This window comes from Aulonocara stuartgranti (assembly GCF_965226115.1).
Source record: "Aulonocara stuartgranti genome assembly, chromosome: 23".
NCBI classification, from domain to species: domain Eukaryota; kingdom Metazoa; phylum Chordata; class Actinopteri; order Cichliformes; family Cichlidae; genus Aulonocara; species Aulonocara stuartgranti.
The window spans coordinates 898,052-921,781 of NC_138958.1; the positions used below are offsets into that span (position 1 = coordinate 898,052).

Sequence of the window (23,730 nt, forward strand, 5' to 3'; positions counted from 1 at the left end):
TGCGCTTCTGTGTTCTGGTTGTATCGTCGGTAAGCTGCTCACATCTGGGTGTTTTTTACGAGAATCTGAGAAACACAGGAAGTCGAGGCTCGCGTGTGAGTGTGTGTTGGAGCTGAGCGGGAGTGTGATGGAAAACTGAGGTGCTTTATAGCTATGTTGTGTCCTGATTTACACACCCCAGAGACCTGTGACAAGTCCCCGTGATGCAGTGAAAACAAAGGTTGCACAAGATGCTCTCAAAGCAGCTCCGACCACAAAGGAGTCTTTGAGTTCCAGGAAATAACCCTCCCCAACTTTTGTTTAGTTCTGCACCTCGCTCAAGTCATCAATCAGCTTTTGGGTTAATGAGAACAACTCTTTTGTTTTATTTGCATTTTTAAACTTTACACCAAACAGCACAGAGACTCACTTCTGTGCAAGATAAAACTGCAGTGGAGCGACTGGTTTCAAAGCCGCACTCCTTTCCTTTCATGGAATATGATGTTGGTTTCAAGCCTGAATGATCGTGCTGGTTCTTTAGCACAGACGTGACTGACCCGAGACTCTGACTGCATTAGCAGATAAGCCGTATCGTAACTGTCTTTGGATGCTTTTTCTGTTTGGACTGCTGAGTCAAACTGTCAACCTCAGTTTCCCATGAAACACACTCAGACGTATCCTCCATGTGTGATAGAATAACTACAGGATCATTTACTCAATAAGTCTCTAAATCTGCCTGTGTGGGTTCCAGCTTTACTTCTTATTAAAGACAGCACACACTGGTTGCAACACCAGTGCCACAATCTGGAGCTGTTACAGTTCTTCTCAGTTGCTTTGGCACAAAACTCCTGAGATGCAGTCGAGCTGTTTGAAATCCTTCGAATCAGCGCGCAACGTGTCTCCTAGTAGAGCAGTAAGGATGTGTGGCAGCGCAGCAAACAGGAAGACGTCAGAAATAAGAAGATGCAGAAAAAAGTGCAGGTGATACACACACACACACACACACACACACACACACACACACACACACACACACACACACACACACCTGTGGTGAAGTGAAAGACAGGCTGGCCCTGTGTTGTTACTCAGATGTACAAATTCACACAGAAATGCTTTTTTCTCTCTCTTGTTGTTACTTTGTATCAGTATTTTAAGTCCTTTTACTGTGTAATTTGTATCTGTGTGCAGCACTTTGGCCAATCCTACTGTTGTAATGACATGTGCTATATAAATAAAATAAACATAAGCAAACATAAACAAAAGCGTGTAAACTTTTCATTGTTCCTGTTAATAGTTTAGGGGCAGCGTGGACGCGAGGTGGTTAGCGCTTGTTGCAACCACCTTTGGGAGGATCTTTCTGTGGGACGTTTCCATCTTATGCTGCTAGGACATCCTGTAAAAGCTTCGATCATTCAGAGAAAATATCTAAATATTTGGGTTACCTACGTTTACACAGTGTCAAAGGAATTTGTCATTTTAGTGGCACTGACTTATTCATTGAAGCAAAAACCTCATTTTAACAAATGAATTCATGGTTTGGGGCGAGCTTCAGGTTTTTCTAAGTATGCATGTTTTGCAGCTGAGAAAAACTGTAATGCTGGTTAAAGCCCGGCAGTCACCTGAGAGCAGTTTAGAGGTCGGACAAAGACCAGTGACTATAGTGGCTCTTTAAGCGAGCCATGTAAACATAATCATGTCTGACTGAGACTTGATCAAATCTGCGTCTCTCCAGCCCCAGAGCTCAGAGACAGCTGTTTCTCAGCATCAGCGCATCTCTGGTAACGATTCTGTAATTACGGTTATTGCGAGACGAGGTTTTAAAGACACCCCAGCACAGCTGCTCTGCCAGAACTCGGCTGCTAACAAGGGCGACTTGTCTGGAAGCGACGCGTACTTTCTGGTTATCGATAAATGTGACTCATTTATTCGATCAGCCTGCTTTCACACACATTCAACATTCCTTCTTCTGGACATGTGTACGTTTCCCAAATCCTGCCTGGCCTTGTTTCCTGGCAAACACGAGATTCCAGGAAGAGCTATTTATGTAAACCTCTGCGTTCCACAGGCAAGACGTGAAACATGAAAACACTATCTATAACTCTGGAGAGCAGGGTGCTAGAAGTGGGCCGTATAATTAAGGCGGAGGAATTGGCATTTAAAAATGGAATTCCATAGAGCTGCAATTTGTTTCCAACTGCACTGAATTATCCTGTTAAATGATGGACTCTGGCCAAAGCTGAATTAGGGAGTTTGCATATTTGGGACGACAGCAGCCACACAGAGAGTGTAGATGAGCCCTGGTAAACTGGTCACGTGGCCGTTGCCGTGGGTACACCCGGCTCGGGGAGTGCGACAGGAAGTTTGGTCCAAGCTCTCCCACTAATCTCTCACTTCACTTCCACGCCCCTGAGGAGCATGACTTCATAGCCAGAGCACAGATTTCACTGCACATCTGTGCGTGTTCTGCCAGACAGGTCAAAGGCACGTTTCCCTCACCCCGCCCTCCAGCCTTCTCCTAATCGTTACTTATGGCGGGAAGAGATCCTGTTTTACAGCTCTGAGCCAAATGATGATGACTGTGTGTGTGAGACGCATTTTTCTGTCTGTTTGGATTTCGCTTCGAGTGTCTCTGCCTCGCTGTGTGCGCCGTGTGTGTTAGTGGGCTTGGAGGAATGTGAGTCTGTGCAAAGGGTCTGGCAGGGCCAGGCGTGACTGATGAGCTGACTTTGGCCCACTAAAGCAACGAAGCTGAACGCACTGCATGCGACTTAACACACACCAACACAACTTTCTTGCTCCCACAGTGGTGCTTAACAACAATGTTTGCAGTGTGTCTTGCACATATTAACTTTATACTGAAAAGCCGCACACTGTGCAGTAATCTCATAAAGACAAACATGATTTCACACACTCTGTATGTGAAGTACAACACTTTGCTCCAAACACACATCCTGAGTGGTCTGTAAGTAATCCAGCAGACTGAGCCGGGCAGCCAGACTCTCCACGTTAATCCTGACAAACCCTTTGACCTGAGCAGGCTCCACACACTGCTATTACACGGGCCTGAGTGTTACTATAAGAGTAAGGTGGGACAGAGACGTGTGGCAGAGGAAAAGAAACACTTCACAGCTTCGAACAGCAGAGTGAAGTAAGGCCTGAAACCATGCAGAGGACTAAAGGAAATACACCATCTCTGCACTTTCCACTATAACAGTGACAGCTGATTATTTTGCTTGTGCTAGTAAGGAAACATACAAGTGGACGCCATGCTCTCAAGCAAAAGGCTTGAATTTGAAGAAAAAGAAACCACCTCATGTTTAGGACTTGATACAAGATACATGTGACTCTTACATGATGTCATTTTACATGAATTTGGTACCCGACTATTTGCAGAAACAGCTACAGGTTTTCTGCTTCTGAATAACTCGACGGGTCTTCTCATATTTATGCTAAGATGCTGCTGGCTACGTCCTGCTTAGATCTTCTGTGTATCGAGTTTTCAGAGGTTTTAATCTTCGGCAAAGAGAGAAAGCGGCTTTGTTTGATTTACTTAATCTACTGCTACAAATGCCAAATCAGCCAATCACATGGCAGCAGTTTATTTAAGTATGCAGACCTGGTGATGATCTGCTGAAGTTCAGACTGAGCATCAGAGTGGGGAGGAAAGGTGATTAAAGTGACTTTGAATGTGTCATGTTTGTTGGTGCCACACTGAGTATTTTCCACACAGTCACGGTTTACCAAGAATGGGCTGAAAAACAAGGAGCATCACGTGAGTCGCAGAACTCTGGGAAATGCTGTGTTGATGCCAGAGGACAGAGAAGAATGACCAGCCTGTTTGGAGCTGATAGGAAGGTAACGCTGGACAGGACGTCACTCCTGTCAGCTAACAACAGGACACTGAGGCTCACGCTCACCAAAGCTGGACAACAGAAGATTAAGCAAAGGTTTCCTGGTCTCAGTCTCTGCTTTGGCATTAAGGTGGCAGCGTCAGAGTTTGGTTTAAGCAGCATGAAAGGATCCTGCTTTGGTTGTGGTGTAACAGTGACGGCGATACTGTTTGATACATATCAAAAAGCATTAAAAACCACAGCCTACCCAAAGACGGCTGCTGACCGTCCCTTTGTGACCACAGTGTAACCGTCAGGATAAGGCGGCTCGTCACAAAGGTCACACTCGGTTTAGAAAGTGGAAAACTTTGGAGATTTCTTGGCATCCCAGCGAAGTCATTATCAAACTGATTTTTATAGTTACAGTTATGATAATCATCATAACTGTGTGTGTGTGTGTGTGTGTGTAGGTACTGACCTCCTGCTCCACAGCTCGGGGAAAGCTGGCCGTTCGAGCAGGTACACATGTTGGGTCTGGAACAGAAGCCATCACCACAAGAATTCCTGCAAATCGCTGGAGAGCAAAAAGACCAAGACAGAGCGGAAAGGAGAGTCGATCTAATGACCATACATAATCACACGAACCAATCGTGCTATGCCTATTTGCTATCTTCTCCGCTGAGTTTTGCGATGTGGGGAACTTACGAACAATGCACTGGTTTCCTCCCGGCAGAGTCTTCCAGCCTGGACAGCAATATGAATGGAAGCGAGAGCCGCACACATTGGGTCTGATAGAGAAAAGAACAAAGAAACACACTACTTACTACTGCCAGCACACTTCAGTACATCATTGAACAAACACACACACATCAGCTCATTTCTGAGGAGCCCAGAACCTGCTCGGTCTCTGCTTTCAGAAAAAACAAACTTTGATATGAAAGCATTGTAAAGTGATGGATTGAGGTATTCTCAGGCTTGGTAGGAGGGAAATGCAAGAGGCCTTCAGCTCAGTGTTTTGTTTTCCTTCAATGCTCATTTCTAAGCTTGGAAAGACAGGATGTGCAGAGTCCTCCTCTCTCTCAAAGATATGCCCGGCCGCCCTGATTTCTGGCACAGACCCTGCTGGTAGTCGGCTCTGATCCTTAGTGGCAGACAGCAAACTTTGACCCTGTCTGACAGATGTAACACTCATCACAGCTCATGGGCTGCTTGTCTGGCCTTAAAGGTTAGCCACAGAGTTTTCCTCAGAGGAAATGGCTAAACCACATCTAGAACCGACTGGGTCTGCTCACACACTCAAGCACACACATAAACATGCCGTCAGGACTGAGGTCTGTTTTACAAGCTAATGAGAGGAGCTCCGTGAATAAAAGCACCTCTTTGTATATTTAAAGGAGGAGCTGTCCAAACGGGCATCGGTCGTCAAAGACTCGTGCAAGCACGAGACACTCAGGTCAGTGTCGGTCAGGGTTCCAGCTGTGTGGCTAAACTACTGTTATCCTCAGTCACCGTCCAGAGCGTATAATGACGAGTGTTTGCGGTCATCCAAGTTGGTCATTTGCCGATGGCATGACTAAGTAGCGACGGACCGCAGCGTGGTGAGTTTGGATGAAGCCTGATCCAGATGCTCATAGTAAAATAATTTGCCACAGGGACAATTTTCTACCCCCAGGATTTAATTTATCGTGTTGTGAAAACAGAAACTTTTTTTGGTAAAAGTAGATTACTCATAACTTATAACACCAAACATGAAGCAGTACAAACCAGACTCATAAAATAAGTTGGCAGAGCTGAGATGTTCTGGTCCCTAAGTGACTGCTGGATACTACATTTCCCATGATGCAGCTCAACACAGTCCTGCATTAGAACTTTTCCAGAGCTAACAGAAATATCTTTGCCCCGTTTCTTTCTAAGAACATCAGCTCAAAGGCAGAAATGTCGAATTAAGAAATGCTGAATGGACTCCGGTCACCCAGCACTCTACTCTGCTCTCACTTTACATAACACACACGTTCATATTTATAACACACACACACAGTGTTGGCTGTGATGCATTACAAAGTAACGAGATACTGTAATCACATTACCTGTTTCAATAACTTAATAATGAGACGCATCACTGTACTAAACTCACTGCTTACTTTACAGTTACAGTTACTGTATGTCGTTACTTGTGCTGGGGAGGCGCTGCAGTTACCTGCGTACCAGGTGGATAGAAAGAAAAAAAATCAAACAAAAGTGCGTTTTCGTTTACGTGTGTTTGTTACAGTCGGCTTATTTCGGTTTCTGTGAGAGAAGGTCCATCGATACAGGTCTCGAGGGTGAAAATATGGATGTTATTTCTATTTTTATTGCAAAAACTGACAACGGCGCAATGGTAGAGTGGAAACTGCAACAGGGACAGAAACATCCGCATTATGTTGCAAACACAGCTTAAGCTCTTTGTAAGTATCTGCACAGACAGCATGCTAACACCAAGCTAGCCAAAAACACAGAGTGACGTTTGACTGGGTGCGTGTCCGGGTTTCAGACCAGCTCGGCTTCATGAGACGATGCTAACACCCTCGTATGCAGTGGGAACAGAGGCCTGTTAGCGTAGCTTAGCATTAAGACTCAAAATGAATAAAGCAGCTAGTTTTTCTTGATCGTCGGCTCATTAGCGTCTTTAAAGTTCAATAATTAAATACATTTCATTTTCTTTTTGCTAACTGTGCAGAAATTGTTGCCCAAATGTTTAAAAATTACAATTTTCCACTTTGCGGGAGTCGATGTGCCCGACTGTTTTTGTTTTTTAATCGGAACAGCTGAAAAGATTTTAGATTTTAAAACATTTTATGGGGAAACTAGTTGATTTTAGTGAATAAAAAAAAAAGACAAACCAGTAACAGTCAGGTTGATGTATTTGTAGTTCCAACCCACTAACACCACAGTGCAGCTTTTCCTTGATTAATCCCAAATAAAACTGGAATTTAAGGCGTTGACGCTGATGAACTTAAGTTGCTCCTGTGTGCTTACCCCGCCTCACTGGGCAGCATCTGCAATAATCCTAGTTTTTTACCAGGAAGATGACAGCTGGAGTTTGAGTCTCTGATATATGGAAACACACCTCCAACCACATTCCCAGATGGCACTGCGGGACAACAGGACAGAAAAACAGGTGGGCAGGCAGACGAGAGATATTAATGAAGGTAGAATGAACGGTCAGACAAAGAAAGAAGACAAACACGTAAAAGAACAAAGAAAATTTCTTTAAGGGTGTTTGCAGAAACCAAATTGTGACCTTTGGAGAGAAAGGGTGAAAAGAGCGAAAGGAATGGTGATTAGGAAGAGGAAAGACTGGTTGGTGGGAAAGGAACAGGAGATCAGTGGGAGAGAAAGCAAACAAGTTTATGTTGAGAAGAGGAGGAAGCAGGAGAAGCGGAAAACAGAGATATGAAAACGAAGCAAAGAGCAGCGTGAGCTGCACGGACCCTGAGTGGGGGCTGCATTTCTGCAAACACACAAACCGAAGTTCAGAAATGGACACAGCAAGAATCTAAATGCCGACGCCTAACGAGCGCTCGCGAGCAAAATTGTTTCCTGATCCATTCCTTCACGCGGCACTGACGATTTTCCGCTGACCTGATGTCAATATACAACGAATTACGAGGGCGCGACCCCGAGGTCAGAAGCTCTGGTTTGTTTTCTTTCCTCTTTCTTTCACCTCTTTCCTCTGGGTCAGGGCCTTGTCTCCCGTTGCACAGAGGAGGCTTTACAGGACGAACCAAGAGCGAAATGAAAAACTGCCATAAAAAGGAGTTTAAGCCCCGGGGGGTTCCCCCCAATATTGAAACGTCCTACTGTTCTCACAGCTAAAACTACAACAGGTGAACTCTTCTGTGGCCATGTTGCTGCCTTTGAAGCTAACCCCCGTCCTGTGGATCGCTCATTAACTGCCATTAATAATAACAAAAGGGAAATAGCTGCCACCTCATCCAAAGGAAAGTGAAGAATGAAGGCAAAGTTACAGGGAAGTGGCCCAGAAACCTGGTATGCTGAGAAAATTAGTCACCCTGATCTGCGTTGGCCAGTGCAGAGCAGGCGGACTCACGACGCCGGGCTGACTCATTCAGTTCACGGTGTCTTTGCCCACGTACGCTTGTGATTGTACTGGTCACAGGTTCAGACGCCTGAAGCCTCAAACAGCCCGTTTCTCTACAAACGAGTCAATGAGTCTGACGATAAAGAAATGTGAGAAAATGAGCTGCAGACAGATACGAAGCTGACGATGATCGGTAACTTTTTATGAGTCGGCTTTAACAAGCTGGAAAACATAATGTGCAACAGACAAAGGAGGAAAACTCTGGCCCAGCTCGAATGACACGTTTAAGCCCTTAAATATGTGCAAAATGATTCAATGTCTGATGCTTTCAAAGCAGCTGAAGAAAACCATCAAGTTTAAAACCTGGAAAGAAACTCAGGCAAGCGAGAAAATTAAAAACTGAAGAACAGACTGGAATAAAAAAAGGAGGAACTCTGAAGATGCTAAACGCTGAGCGATCAAAGCGGAGCAGGAACTACAATAAATCTGTTTTATCCTGCGTCAGTCAGAAGGACTGAGGGAGATAAAGTTTTACAGTAACTGTCTGTGTTTGTGGTTTTGTAGGCCCAGCGCGAGTGTTTGTTCTTATTGCTTTGATATAAAAAGAAGTGATTATGTTTCTGTGGGCAGAGATTATTCATGCCATGAAAAGTGCTTCTTGTGAAGAAACATGGACTAATTGAACAAAGGTAATTGTAAAACAAATACAGCTACACAAATGTGTTTTCTTGTGCGTACATATCAGAAGAAGGAAGGAAACTTGTGGCTAAGTCTTTTCACGCAGTCTGACATTAAGCAGGAGCCACACGCCAATCAGCTGTCCCAGATAATCCTGTCAGCTCACTCGCAGCGAGCATAAAATCCCAAAACGGACCCGAATGTGCAGAAAAGAGAAAGGGAAACTCTGTGGCTATATTTTTAAGAGGGACTTTCTTTCCTGTGCTCTGAAAGCACTCACACTCCTGCAGGTCTGAGGTGAAACCGTTTCGATATCCAAAATCGTTCTTTATTCTGTTTCAAATCAGGCACATGCCAAGGCAGTCTGTAAATAGAGGACCCCATCCAGGCCATCAGGGTGGTATTGACATCATCCTGGAAAGTAACTAAATGTAATCCTCTGGTTTGAGGCCGACTGGCTGCCGGTTTGCCAGCATCTCAGCCGGGCGAGGAGCCGCCGAGCAGGGGTAAGTTAAAACGGTGAAAGAAATCATGAAGCAAGACTTTTCAGCCCGAACGTACGAGCAGTCTTACTAAATGATAAAGAAATGATACACTCGTTTGAGTTAGTCAATCACAGATTTAAGTAAAGCAGGTGGGACACGGAGCCGGCCAGCTCGGATTCGATCCCGCCTTCACATGAGGCGGTGCCAGGGTGCGGTGTGCTGCGGGAGCACAAAAATCAGTCAGTCAACATCAAACCCAGCACTGCCGGAGACAGACCAGGGGATCTGGAGCTGTAGCCAGCAAATAAACACTGCACCTCAGCCCAAGGCCAACGTGATGACCCACACGGAGAATCTGTGAACGCCGAGTTACCGACAGCCTGCTGTGATTAGCACCACTCTCATGAATACAGACCCAGTGTGGATGAACTGCCATGAAACTCAACAAACACTGAGCTCGCGCTACAAAAGCCTAACAGCCCAAACTCGTCCCCAATGAGATTTCTTCATTTTCGAGGCTTCCGTCCAGAGCTGCTCATGTGCAGATGACTAATTTTACCCGATGTCGGATGAACCGCCGTCGCTTCGGGCCAACGACCCCCAGAGTGTAGCTGAAACTAGATTCGACACTTGGCCTCGTGAGCTTTGGCCGGAGCGCTGCAATACACGGGAGGCAGCTTAAAAGAATCATTTCAGTGACAGTTACCAGGCGCACCGAGGCACACGAAGTAATCCGATCAAAATAATCAGAAACCAAGTCCAGCGTTTTGTTAAACAACTCTGGTTCGTGGTACTCGCCGTGGCCCCAAGCCCAGCGTGCGAGCGGACCTTTTTTAGCCTAAACACGCCCGAGTTTCAAAGCAAAGATGCTGTGAGTTCACTTCAGCGCAACTATCGCTGCATGAGCATTTTATTCCTGACACTGTGGGGTTCGCTCAGCAATGTAATGGAAAAAAGTCTGCAGGCTTTTGTTACTTGTTCTCATGAAACCGCACTCTATTTGATGGTAATAGTGCGCTATTGTGCAAGGCTCTCCTGATTTCGTGCCTCTCTCTCCACTGCCTGTCACACGAACTGTGAATGTGAATTATTGCTGATCACATGTCCGTGCTTATATTTGTGTCAGGCAGGATAAGTCGTAGGATTGGTAAAGGGGTCGTGCACTTTGGCCTATCTCCTTTAAATATGTCAAGGACAAACACGTGAGTCAGTCTGAGCGACGGGCAGGCCGGCCTATTTGTGGTTCAGTGCTGGACATGTTGTGAGAGAAAACACCGGCTCGGTGACGCCGCCCCGCACTTCTAATAAGCCTCAACTCAAAACCTGCAGCTATGCGCTCATAGTTTTCCTCTCTGGTACTCGGCTGTCTTTCATTCCAGCCCCACGTTACTCCTTCAGCTGCTCCGTCACCTGCAACGGTGAAACAAATGCCCTTTTCATACCCCCCGTGGGTGATACGAATACCTCATTTCCTGTGACTTGGCACCGGGGGAACCGTAAGCTGGGACAGATGGGAGACTGACTGGAACAACTGATGCAGACACTGAAGCTGGCTCCAACAAAACACTCTTTGTTTGTCAAGAAGAGGTGAAATACACAACGAAAACTCTGATGCACTAACGTGTGTGTTCCTGATTCATGATGTTTAGGTAACAAAGTGAAAGAGAGTGAAACAGGAGGGTGAGGTGAGCGGCTGCAGCTGCTGACATGATGTTTCTGGATGTTCCCCACACACAGACAAATAAACAGCACTTTAAAAACATTCATAGGTTCAGATGTAAAATGCTTTGGTGTTCAAACTGTGTCATGTTTGGCATTTTTCAAATACTCAGCTAAAGAAATGGGAACAAATATGTGTTTGTCTGGGTGCACGACACAGGCTCGTGGCGTATGTTAGATGCCTTTTTATGCATGAATGATTTAAAGGTCAGCATGAAGTAGTTTAACAGTGAAAAAGACAGTCCTCAGAAAACTCCGAAAAGCAGCCAAAGCCCAAAGAAAAACTTTGAAAGACCTCCAACAAAGAAGAACTACTGCTCGAAAAAGGAAAATATAAAGAAATGAGGAGTGGTTGATGTTATTGCACAGCACTGCACCTCCCAGCTCACTGAATTTCTCTGTTAAATACTTTAAACACTGAGGCCTATAATCTCCTTACATTCCTGAATACCTTTGTATAGCGTAACCAGTACACGTCGGGGTATTTGGGTCATGACTTGTATAGAAAGTTCCACAAAACACGGGAGATTTTATTCTGGCGAGCGGTCTATTAATGTCAAATGTCCTGTTTTTGACAAAGCGCTGTAGTATCAGCAGCATGCTCTGGTATAAGGCTTCGGCTCGGTCTGAGCCCAGGAAGCACAGCAGCTCAAAGACGGAGAAACATTCATGGTTTGGATCCTTGTTCAGACACAGAGACAAATGTTGCTACATGAACTTTGGGTTCATTTCAGCCTGCAGTGCCATGTGACTCTGTATTATGTTTGTGATTGGCCATTGACAGTAAAACACACAGATTCTCACCCTCTCAATGTCTCTTGGCCGCGGCGTCGAACCCGCTGCGCCTCCCTCTGGTCCACGGTGCCGGTGAAGCGGCTAGCTTGGTACGGGCCATTCCCAGTTTGACTGCAAGCCACCTGAACCGCCCCGAGGCACATCACCACCCATCCCAGCAGAGCCTGGGTCAGCTTCCCAGATCCCATCGGTCGGCTATACCTCCACCTGAGTCCCTCCTGTGCTGATGCTCACTCCGTGACTCTTCACTTTACGGACCCAGACTGAGCAGCAGGACCTGGACCTGGATCCAGACCAAATCACGGTGTGCACTCCACAGTAAGGGCTAGACAGAGGAAGAAAGGATATTAAAGTTAAGAGACAAGTTAAACACAGACGTTGGTCTAACAGGAAGCACCTTTCCATCAGATTTACTCTGCAGGCCTCTCAGATGGGCCCATTTCACCAGAATGACCTGAGTTCATTTGAATAAATTAGATTTTTTAACGCTGCTAATTACAGAAAAGTTCATCTTAACTATGTTTCACATCAGCTCTGTGACTCCATCACATCATCAGTGTTTTAGTTCAATTCAATGTTATTTTCAAAGCACCAAATCACCATAACAGTCGCCTCAAGGTGCTTTAAATTGTAAGGTAAAGACCCCCACGAACAATCGCCCCTATGAGCTACAACCTGACAGCAGTGGGAAGGAAAGCCTCCCTTTAAACAGGAAGCCCTCTTCTGCAGCCGGTTGGGGGGGTGTTTTGGTTAAGCATTGATTCTTCAAGTGGCAGATGTTACATTTATCAGTCCTTTATAGTATCTTTGGCTATTATATCTGTTTCTTTACAGTGTTAGCTAGTTAAACTACTTCAGTGTTTCAAGAAGCCAGCAGTTTCAATTATTTTACATTTTAGCTGTTTTATCTGTTCCTCGTTTGAACTTTCAGACGACATCTTGATCTTACAGTGCTGCTCGTGCAAGCTTCCCTGTCTGGGTCTTCTGAGAGCACCAAAGTTACATCCCAAGAGGTTCACGCCAAAGAAGACAGTAGATTTATGCTTCTAGGATGAAACCTGACAGGTTGGACACACCTGTGCGTCATGTGTAGTTACACTTCGGGGGGAGGTGCATGTCGGGTTACACGGTAGGTTCTGGTGGGCGTGGCGATGGTGTAGAGCTGCTGTTAATCTTAGTGTGGTGTATTAACAGCCTCACATTTACACTCAGGCCTCGCAAAGCTTTGGATGAGGAGAGTTTAACAACACCACTTCAACTTCTCTGCTTCATATCTGAATTTCATACACTCTTAATTTGTAATGTTGTTACAATAAACGATTTTATGGTATCTTATTGATGATGATAACTTTGCTAGTTAATTAAGTGAGTTTATATATCGTTAAAGCTCCACGTCTACCCTGTGTAATGAGCAGATGAAATAAATGATGCCCATCATAGATTTCTGACCACTGTGAAGAGAACACGATATACTCCGATGCAAAACACTTTGCATTTCATTTTCTTCTTTTCTTGTTTTCCTTTGTGATGCTGGGCGGTTACAGTAAGACAATAGAAAACGTGATTTGTGGACACGCAAGGAAAGAGAAGAGAGACTTAAATTCTGACTTCTAGCAATCTGTTTTCAGTATACTGCACTTCAAAGCCTTCTCGTAACAAGTTTATCACTCAACAGACACAGAAAACTGCAAAAACTGGGAAATGAGGTCATAAACTGATTAGAGAAACATGCTGTGTGTCAAACATACAGCGTTCAGTGTTGTTTACTGGCATTAAAAAGGATAATAAAGATTTTACTCATTAAAATTAAAACAAAGTGAAGGGGGAGGTTATTTTTGCCCTTTGGGACACTGGACCATGAAGAAGCTTTTACACTGCTGTCCCTTAAAGGATAGTGTGTCGTTTACACATATTATCTTAAACTTTAGCTAAACTTTATTGTTGAGAACATAAATCTAACAGCTACTGAAGCACTTCTGCTGTGATTTCATTTGGCTGCCTTCAGACCAGAGGGAGCTAGAGAGCAGGACTAACGGCGTGCTGGGAGAAAAGCGCAGGAGTTGAGGGTTAGATAGTCGTGTACAGTATCACATGATCAGTCGGGTCAAAATGCCACATTTCACAACCAGAAAGAAAACAAAGAACAATTAGACATTTATTCACTCATACAGTGTTCATCAAGTGATTTATGAAGCCTTGGTTTCTAAATGTAACTGTGCAGCTCAGTCCTGAGGGCGTTAGGCTAAATTCAAATGAAAAATATCTCGACGCCAGCGGCATTAGACAGCCGTGAGGCTCCTTCTTTACCTCCTCACAGACTACGGGTTTAACGGGGAACTCTGGGCTCCCTGTGATATACAACCTCAGCAAACCCAGTGTCCAACCGCATCACATAGCTGGGCTGGACACGGAATACAGGAGAAATATGGCCCCACATCCTTAAAGGAAGAGGAGAGATGGATGAGCCGTGAACTCAGTCAAGTATGCAGAGCTCAGACACGGGGAGAGGTGCTGGCAAAACCCGGCAGGAAGAGATGGATGTTGAGGAAAAAAGAAATGTGAATATAATTGTCCACTATTATACTATAATTCACATTTCCCGTTTCTTTAAGGCAAAAAAAAACCGGAGCGCGTCCAAACATGAATCTGGCACAACTTTTACGCGACGTCCTTTTTTAATCGTCGCTTTTTGTTCTAAACACCGATTCAAATAAAAATCCCTCGAAAACCAAAATGTTGCGCTCCCTGCAGCTGAGTGTGGAGGCGGGATCAGAGCCGAACAAAAGAAATGCATGATCAATTACGGAGAGCGAGCTCTGCCGAGCACTTCTCCAAGCGTGCTGTCAAAATAAAGCAGGTAAAGCATCCGTCAGGATTATCGTTTAATCGTCGGACCGCTGGTGCAAAACATGCCCTTTAACACAAAATGAGCCTATTTGCTTAGAGATAAACATCACACCAAGCACAGTTTACACTCTTTTCCACCTAAACAGTTAATAATTACTTAAGGTGCAACATTACAAGTACATTTAAGCCTGCTGTTAATCCACTACAGAGAAGCACCGATAATTTGGAGCAGGCTGTGCACAAGTGTGTCTGGTTCAGTCCCCAACTCTTAAAAAGTGCAAACCAGCCATTCAAGACATCTGCTGCAAGCTGACCAAAAAGGCACATAAGAGTTTCCACGATAGTGACGCGCTGAAAACACATCTGCACGCCACCACGACTTTATGAATGGAGAAAAAACACAACATCAACTCCTACTAGTTGAAACACAACAGATGGAAAAATAGGTGAGTGCGCTCTTCATTCCGCTATACTCTGCTAGAAACTTAAGACCACACTAAAACTCAAACAAGGCGAGCAATGCACTATCTGTAAAACGCGACGAGCCCGTTTTAACACCAAAAAGCCGGTTAGAGAGAAAAGTGCAGCATCCGCGCTTCATCCGTTAGCATTCTTACATTTTTCCATCTACCTTTGTGCATCTTCAGATGGCAGCCATGCATATAAAGAGATCATCTCCGTGAAACAACGGGCTGCTGAAAGAATGGTCAGAGCCATTGATAAGCAAATTTTAGTGTTCTCAAGAGGTACTAATACCTTGCAGCAGTTGGAGTGCCTTGGCGTCGAGGAGCCCCGTCGGAATTCGAGACAGGATATGTGCCCCCGAGTGGAATATTGAACTATAGCCTTGTGAGAAAAAGAGAAAAGTTAGGGAATTGCCCTGTTTGGGAGAGGGGAGGGGACACAGAGTGAGGCAGACACTGGGCGAGAGGGGGGTAGTAACGGACTGCAGGACAAACCCACATTCCTCAAGACTCCTAGAGTTGTTATAACAGGGGCCAAGTAGCTAAACCTCCACACTGTGGCTGACATAGCTCCACTATCATCACGGAGCACAAAACTCCCCTTCAGGCTAAACCAAGTGATGAGATAAGAGTTCCTCAAAGGAAATATTCTTGGATGCCGAACGAATCGCAACATCAGGAGTGAAGACAGAGGCAAAACTGCCAAATGGTTTCTAATGATGTTCGTGATCAGAGCCTAAAATACTGGGATTAGGTCGTTGTAGATATAAAGTTTTAAAAAATCCAACAGCCTCACACGTGGCTCTGATCACAGACAATTCATTTTTCATTTACATCTAAGTATAAAGCAAGAGTTTCAAGTGTGCACTTGCTGTTCAAACAGATTTATCTGTTTACTGCCGGTGACTGACACATCCTTTATTGCCACAAGTGTTGGTAGGAAGTTAGCATTCATGTTTGGTTATACTGGTTAGGACAGCTGAGGAGGTCTCAGAGCTGAACTGGTTCAGGGCAGTTCTACAAAGGAGACTTTTAAAACAAAGTCTCATGAAAATGAAGATTCATCTTGGCTTAAACACAGCAGTCAGTTGCATTTTCATAGCTAATTCACTGCTAAGGGGAAAGGTGGGATTGCAGTTGCACTGTCAGTGAGCTCAGGCCAGTGTCCGACCAATTTGCCTGCATGTGCAAAGATAATAAAGGAAGCGAGGTGTGCTTGAGTTTAAAAAAATCTTCTTTAGGTTCCTCAAAAACGTCTTGGATGAAACGTCGTCACAAACCAGCTGCCTTCTTCTTAAGCAGCTGAGACGACGTGACCCAGATGACTGAGAACCAACTTTTTACCAACTTTTAAACTTTTGTCACTTTTGACGTGCAGATAAAAACGATGGCAGTGAAGAGTTACGGCTTTCATGGTGCACCTCCGAGTCATCTGAATATCCTAACCCTGACCCTAGTTTGGAGAGCTATCAGAGTTAAAAGAAGCACCGTGTGGTTTAATGGAACCACTGATGTTTCTGAATACTCAGGGTATAAATGCTCCTTTGCCACGTGACCACTAAGCCCTCCAATGACCTCAAACTCCTTGGAGGAGAACGAGCCGATTGGGTATTTACAGGGGACACTTTGTCTGGTTGTTCGCACATCGGTTTGGTATGCGTCATAAATAGTATTTTTACACAACACCTGGTACCTGGAAATGCTTTTTATTTCCCTAAACATCCTCCACTCGAAGCCTGACAAAGGAGCTTTGTGGTAACATCTTCGGCCCGTTTTCGAGGAGAACATTAACAAAGCTGGATAATTACGACCATGTGCGCGATCCTTTTTTGTCTCTGCGGGACATGGCATGATCTAAATTTGCCAAACTGAATGCTGGCGGCGAGGATTTCCGGAGAAGAGATGATGTAAAACCACTTGTGATTATCACGGGATGTATTTAAGTTTTATTGTTACTTATTTCCACATCGTGTTCACTGATAGACTTTGTGTGCACTTGGCACCAAATGCCTGACACAACAATGAAAGTATTAAGCCATATTCCCTTAAATCGGATCTCAGCGTTGCCGTTTTGTCTCCTTGGAGGCTGAAATAGACACGCAAACTTCCACATAGTTGCTTCACGCTGTTGGACATGGCAGGATGTTCTAGTTGGGAACATGCAGCATGCTGTGGGACCAGCTTTTGACATGCAGCAGAGTTACCCAGGATGATTTGCAGTGTGCTGCACGAGCTCTTGGGGAGTCTCACAGTCTCACACTGACACAATGAAAGACTGAGACGACTAGAAACAAAGACCCTCAAGGAGCATTAAGCTCATTGTGTGTGTGTGTGTCTCCACCCTCTAAACAGGACCACATTTTGCCGAGCATTGATCTGGCTATAGTGAAAACACACCACTGTCTGGAGTGCATTGTACTTTTGGAGCCCAGGGACATACTTTTACTGCCCCCCCTCTCTGCACTCGCTCTCTGTCACTTTCCACACATACATTTGTACACATGTGTAAACACGCCCTCACGCAGGCCTACCATGTGTCGACCAAAGGTAACAATGCACGGCTGGAGGAGCAGTGAATGGAATGACCAACGAATGGTGTGCACTGATTTTTCCAGTCGAGGACGATGTTCAGCTCAACACTTGCACATTACAAGATAAGAAGGTAAAAGAAGCTTTCAGGTTTATTATTACTCCTTGAAAAATGGTCCCTGTGAGACTCGTGGTCGGCGTTGTGGTGACAATAGAAAGCCATTTGTTTCACACGGACCAGACTACATCATCCGTCTGGCTCCGAACCAGCAGGAATGTGGGAGATCGGCCGCTGGTGTAGAGTGGAGCTCGGGGTTCCTCTTGTAGCTGACACGATATGAGAGATGACAAGCCAGTACAGGAACCAGATGATGTTTGAAAGTCCTCACATGAACATCCCTCTGCTCACGACACGCACACATAAAGCCCGCGTACGCTTCAGTTCCCACACCTCACAGAGTCCATGTCTATGTCAGCTTTGATCATCACTCACAGACTCAGCAGTGTCTCTATGACTGTGTAAACTCAAAGGAATTACTTTCACCTGCACTTGTGTACTGGCTGAATTCTCTCCCAGTGCTAAAAGAAAGAACCATTAGAGACCACCAGTGCGTGATGGAGGCTTTTAGATCATCTTTAATCCCAGCCAGGAGAGCCGTTACCGAGCCAAATCACTTTCCTCTCATTCAGAATTAGTCTGTACTGCACTGCTGCCCATAGAGGTAAACTGGTGCACACGCAGGACGAGTGATCTTACCAAAGCTATGTATTATTACTCTGTACGACTGGGTAACTAACAGTTAACATTCACAAAGTTTAAATTCCCATTATCATCTAAAACATATTAGTTCAGAGGTTCCTGCAGGCACAGTGCACACACAGTGAACAAGCATGTTTGCCTTGTATTTGCATGTTTGTGACACTTCTAGGTTTCAAACCATCAAACTAATATTAATATTTGACATAAATAACCCGAATAAATACAAAAATGCATTTTTAAAATGATGACTTTATTTATTAAAGAGAAACAAAACTATCCAAACCTACCTGGCTCTGTGTGGAAAAGTAATTGACCCCCCCAAACCTAATAGCTGGTTGTGCCACTCTTGGCAGCAAGAACTACAATCAAGCGTTTGCTGGCAACGAGTCTTTTACATCACTGTGGAGGAATTTTGGCTCCACTCTGTTTCGCAGAGCTGTTTTAATTCGGCCACTCTGGAGGCTTTTCCAGCATGAATGTCCTGTTAGAGGTCCTACTGAAGTCTGCACTGTGACTAGTCCACTCCATAACCTTCATTTTCTTCTTTTAAGCCGTTCACAGATGAACTTGTCTGTGTATTTCACATCGCTGTCCTCCTGTATAACCCAAGTGCTCTTCAGAATACAAACGCATGGCTCATAATAACATCTGATGATTTGAAACATGTCAGAATAGGAAGAAAAAAAGAAAAACAGACTTTTATGAGCTGTTTGCTCCTCTTCTAACCTCTCAGTTGGCACATCCTTGATACCTTTCCTCGACTCATCCTAGTCCTCTTATCTAGGATATGAGTGCGGGACTTCAAGGCAACAGGTATTTAAGTAAAGGAGATGCTCTTGCTACAGAGCTGTAATTTTAAAGCATCAGTTTAAAAGGTTGTTCGTGGCAGAGCTGCTGCAGTTTTTTATGATTCCTACCAATTAAACTTTAAGGTGTCCATTTATATCGTTAGCTTCATAGCATAATTGCCTAAGTCATTGACTTAGTCAAATGACTTAGGCAATTATGCTATGAAGCTAACGATATTCAAATTAATTGAGGCATATACGCCACAGGTGAGGAGACCTCTCCAAAGGGAGTACCTGTCCACCAACAGGCCTGTTCTCATCTCTGTCTGTGCCTATTATGGTGCCTACTGTGTGCCGAGAGCGATTTCTGGGTCACAGAAGGAATGAGAGAGGAGGGACGTTAGAAGACCTCCTGGAGACCCAGTTGAATTATGCTTCAGGCCGATGTTCAGCTCAGTGTTGAGAGTTAGAACTAAGCTGCCAGCAGACCACTTTCAGAGCACGGGGTAACACTAGGACGATGAATACTAACCTTAATAAAGTGTTTGCACATGTGCCATACATGATGAGACGGAATAAGTGTTTATGCATCCTGTGTCTTCAATAAAGACACAGGATGCAGGATCATGACCGCTCTGATTGCTCTTTCCGAGTTTAATCACGATTACCGGAAAGTCAAAGTCCTCACACAGTGAAAGAATTTCAGAACTTGTTCGAGTGCATCGCTGACTGTCACACTTTGCATTATGTTCATATGGAGACATCACAGTGGTCATAGCAGAGCGGTGACCCTGGGGGGACGGGAGCATGGAGATGTGTGTATCTGTGTGCACACGTGATATATGTTTGGGTGTTAGGGTGGGGCTGAGGGTTTTCAAGGATGATGTCTGGGTTAAAAGGTTGGTGTCATCATGATCTTGGGGTTTGTGGTTTCCCAGCAGGGGAACTTGCGGTCCCACTTGTGGTTTTTTCTCTGGCTGGGTAAAAATATGATTATTGCACAGAAAGACACACAAACTCGTTCAGAATTTGACAGACACACAGTCTTACTGCATCTCAAATGTTTTTCCTCTTACCTCTTCTTCCGCCGTTCTTTCTTCCATCGTTTGCTCACGAGGCAAGCCTCACTCGCCTCGTCTCACCTGGAGCGTTGCTTTTCTCGGCTCTGCCTCGCGCAGCTGTGTTGCCCCAGTGATGCAGTGGGAGAGGAATGTCAAACTTCAAAGTATTACACGGGCAGAGACAAAAGATGTCAGTGTTCGGGTGGGGGGATGCGAATACGTGATCTAATAAAAGAGCACAGAAACACATTGGTCCGTTTAGACAAGGTTAGGCTACAGAGGAGGAGGAGGAGGAGGAGGGAAGACCTGCTTCACATGTCCCCACCCTGCTTTGTGTGCGAACCAGGAGCAGAAAGAGGCGGGTATACACGTGATGCTGCTCCCAAGTGACAGAGCACACTGCAAGCCTCCAAAGCCTGCTTGGCCATGGTAAAATGACTCTTCAAGAATACAGCGGGGCTAGAAATGAAGAAAGGCTGTTGTGTATGAGACAGATGGAGCGTGGAAGAATTTGGTTTCAAGGGGTCCACGGAGTAAAACATTTTGGATAAGAGCAGTGAAATTCCACAATCCCTGTAACTGCAAAAGGCAGAGGTTGCAAACGTGAAAGAAAGAAATGTAAAGAGAAAAGAAGCAAAGAGAGAACTGGAGCGAGAGTCCACGAGAGCGGAAAGAATCCTCAGACTGCTTGCTAACAGTTTGAGGGGCTAATGGCTTTCAGATGTGTGCAACTCCTTTTGTATTTTCAAAGGAGCATAAAACATTCCCTCTCAGAGGAATCCAAACAACGGCTGGAATCCACAAAACTCACAACAGCCGTTACAACAAAATGTTTATCTCATGTTCGCTCACGTTTCAAGCATTATATGCCTCACGGCCTCAGACAGGCCTGTATTTTTCAAAAACCATCTTTCATTTTTGAGTTTCGCCTGTAATGTTGGGTTTCTCTCTCTCTGAGAGCGCTGTAATGGGTGCGAGGAGCTGGGCGGGGGTAGTGTTCTCCCTATTTCCTGTTCAAACCTTGGGGGAACGAGACTTGGATGAGGTGAGGTCATTTCTTGTTCCAACTGTAAAGTTGGCTGCAAAAGGGGGAGGCAGCCGAGTGCTGGAGTTTTCCTGACCAGCCTCGTGCACATTATGGCTTCATGGAGATGCATATGCATTTTAGCCTTAAAAATGAAAGAGACCAAGCTTTCTAAGAACGCGCAGCATAAGCAGCTTAACTCAGGTTAAAATCAAATTGGGAAACTTTGTGAAAATACGCACATTTACTTTCAAGTTAAGTTACAAGCTACGTCTCCAAAAGTTGATTCTGTTCATCTGGACGTAGCGTTTTGTGGGAGAAGAAGTCACTTGGATGAGTGATGAAACGTTTCTCATTTACTTACCTGGATGATTGAGAATGCATCAAGACGTTACAAGCTAGACACTGCTGGCTGTTAAATATGAGGCTACAGTTAGCAACATGTTAGCTTAGCTTAGAAGACAAACTAAAAAAAAAGGAAATATGGGAAACACTTGTCACTGACTTCATGTTTTGAAGCTTTGGACGTTTGCACCACTGCAGTTTTGTTTTTTTGGATCTTTCATTGACCACATGTGGAAATAAGACAGTGGAATGCTATGCTATCAGCTAACACTGGCTAGCTTGGTTAGCAAGCTGCATCCATAGACTGAATGGGAGTGTCATACATCTGCTAATTAGTTTTGAAATTTAAGAGAAACAAAAGCCAAATTTTACTCTACAAAAGAAGTCGACCATAGACTTGTTAGATGACCCGTTTGGAGACAAATAAAATTATTGCATTGAACATGCGATCTTGTTGCACTTGCTTCAAAGACCGATGATCACTGTAGTCTTCAAAGTGACTGTGGTTTGTGCAAAATGCAATCTGTTTGTAATAATGCAGCAGTTAACTGTGATAAAAGTCACAGAAATGTTGCTGTCTAAATACAAAAGAAATTCACTGAATTTCACATAAATTTCTTATAGTCACAGTCCAGTCATAAATTCCTCCACAAATTGCCAAATAGTTGCTGCAGGATTTAATTGCAAAATGACACAGACAACCTCGTTTTTATATAAGGGTATAATCAGATCGGGAGATTTCTTGTAGTATATTTTACTGTATACAGCGCTATTTGTACATAATACAAAGTACTTTCCTAATTCTCCATTTTTGGCAGTTTTTCTTCTTTTTTCTATTTTTAATTTTAATTTATCTCTAATTCTAATTCTATCTGACTCTTGTGCTGCTGTAATGTTAATAAAGTCCACATTTGTTAAATTTGCAAAGAGACCAGTTGCAGCTGTTGTCAAAGATGGACCCCAGTTGTTTGGAGACAGTTTGCCTCTCATCAGTCAACCCGTCCAGTCACCTTGCAGTCAAATGTGATACCCCAGAAACTGAGGTTGTTGCATTTGCTGATCTCATACATGAGAATTTGATTGATCCTCTCATCTAACTTCAACCTCCATCAAACAGACGCAACCTTACTGCAGGACAGACATTCATAGATCCCAGTCACTGGATGGAGATTCTCATATTTAGATGTGAAAATACTCATTTCAGTGTTCTCATACAAACCACATGTTGTCCACACTACTGTGATTCATGATTTTCATGATTTTCTTTTTGGTGTTTAAGCATTTGCTGTTTAAAGTTTCCTACATCTACTGCCTCAGATTCAGGACTTGATGTAACCAGTTTTACTGTAAAACTATTCAAAGTGAATAGTTTTTTAATAAAAGCTTCCAAGACTTTTCCTCCAGCCTCTGCGGTCAGTATAGAGCATTTCATATTGAGGTGTGGTCCTCCCAAATGATTTATGCCACCGAGTTAAAAAGGAAAATGGTGAAAAATGAACATTAGCCCTTCTCCCCCTCTCGCCGGCTGTTGGATTGGGGGAAGGGCTGCAGCGGCGTGCTAGGAAATGGAGTCTGGGTTCTGAAAGCATGTGTCGAGTAGAACCTCAGTATAATAGATTTGATATGTAATCCTCCCCGCTTCTTAAAATGTTTGCACTTTAGCATGTCATAAACTTGTCATCTGGATTCGGCGGAGCAGTAATTTGCACATGCAGATAAAAATGTGCTGAAGTCTAGAAAAAGCTGTGCTCATTGTAATTCACATGACTTTATGACAACATTGTTTTACACGTGCTGGTTCTTCAACCCTGATGTTGTAATTCTGCTTTTTTTGTTTTTTGCTGTGAACTTTGCTCTACATCCTTCTGTACTTCTTCACCCCCAAAAACGATTTTACACAACATGATTGCATTAAATGCTCCTGACAAGAATCTATAGCAGTAAAAATAAAAATTAAACAAATTATGCAAAGAGTGTCAATTACAAAACAGTGAGTCGTGCCCCGCTGTAACATGTTGTTACTCTAAAGCGTTGGTGGATTGTTGTGACGTCCAAACTGTTCGCATCAACAAAACAGACAGATGTATTGGCTTTTGGAGGAAGATTTGGAGAAAGCAGGATTGATGGCAGCAGAAGGTCTAAAGCAAAGAAGAAGCAGCCCACATGTGACAGTAGACAGCTACAACATGCAGATACCTACAGACTACCAATGCATTACTGTGCTGAACACTTCAGGATCATAGAGGAAGGCTGTGTTGTTTTAGTGGCAGCCTAGCATGCTAGCTTCACTCCTGCAGAAGAACCGAGCCTTCTGATTAGCAGACAAACGGAGCTGCAGCCCC

At 44.3% G+C, this 23,730-nt stretch overlaps 1 protein-coding gene across 1 annotated transcript in view; it reads right to left on the reverse strand.

Moving 5' to 3' along the window:
* The window catches only part of fbn2b (fibrillin 2b), a 63,389-nt gene extending 47,957 nt beyond the window's left edge, over positions 1-15,432 (reverse strand). The window contains exons 1-4 of the mRNA XM_082523671.1: positions 15,174-15,432; positions 11,580-11,895; positions 4,518-4,600; positions 4,291-4,386 (exon numbers count right to left, since the gene is read on the reverse strand). Coding sequence (XP_082379797.1) covers positions 4,291-4,386; positions 4,518-4,600; positions 11,580-11,758 — 358 coding nt within the window. The 5' untranslated portion in view covers positions 11,759-11,895; positions 15,174-15,432. The remainder of the gene's footprint in view (positions 1-4,290; positions 4,387-4,517; positions 4,601-11,579; positions 11,896-15,173) is intronic.
* Positions 15,433-23,730: the final 8,298 nt, after the last annotated feature.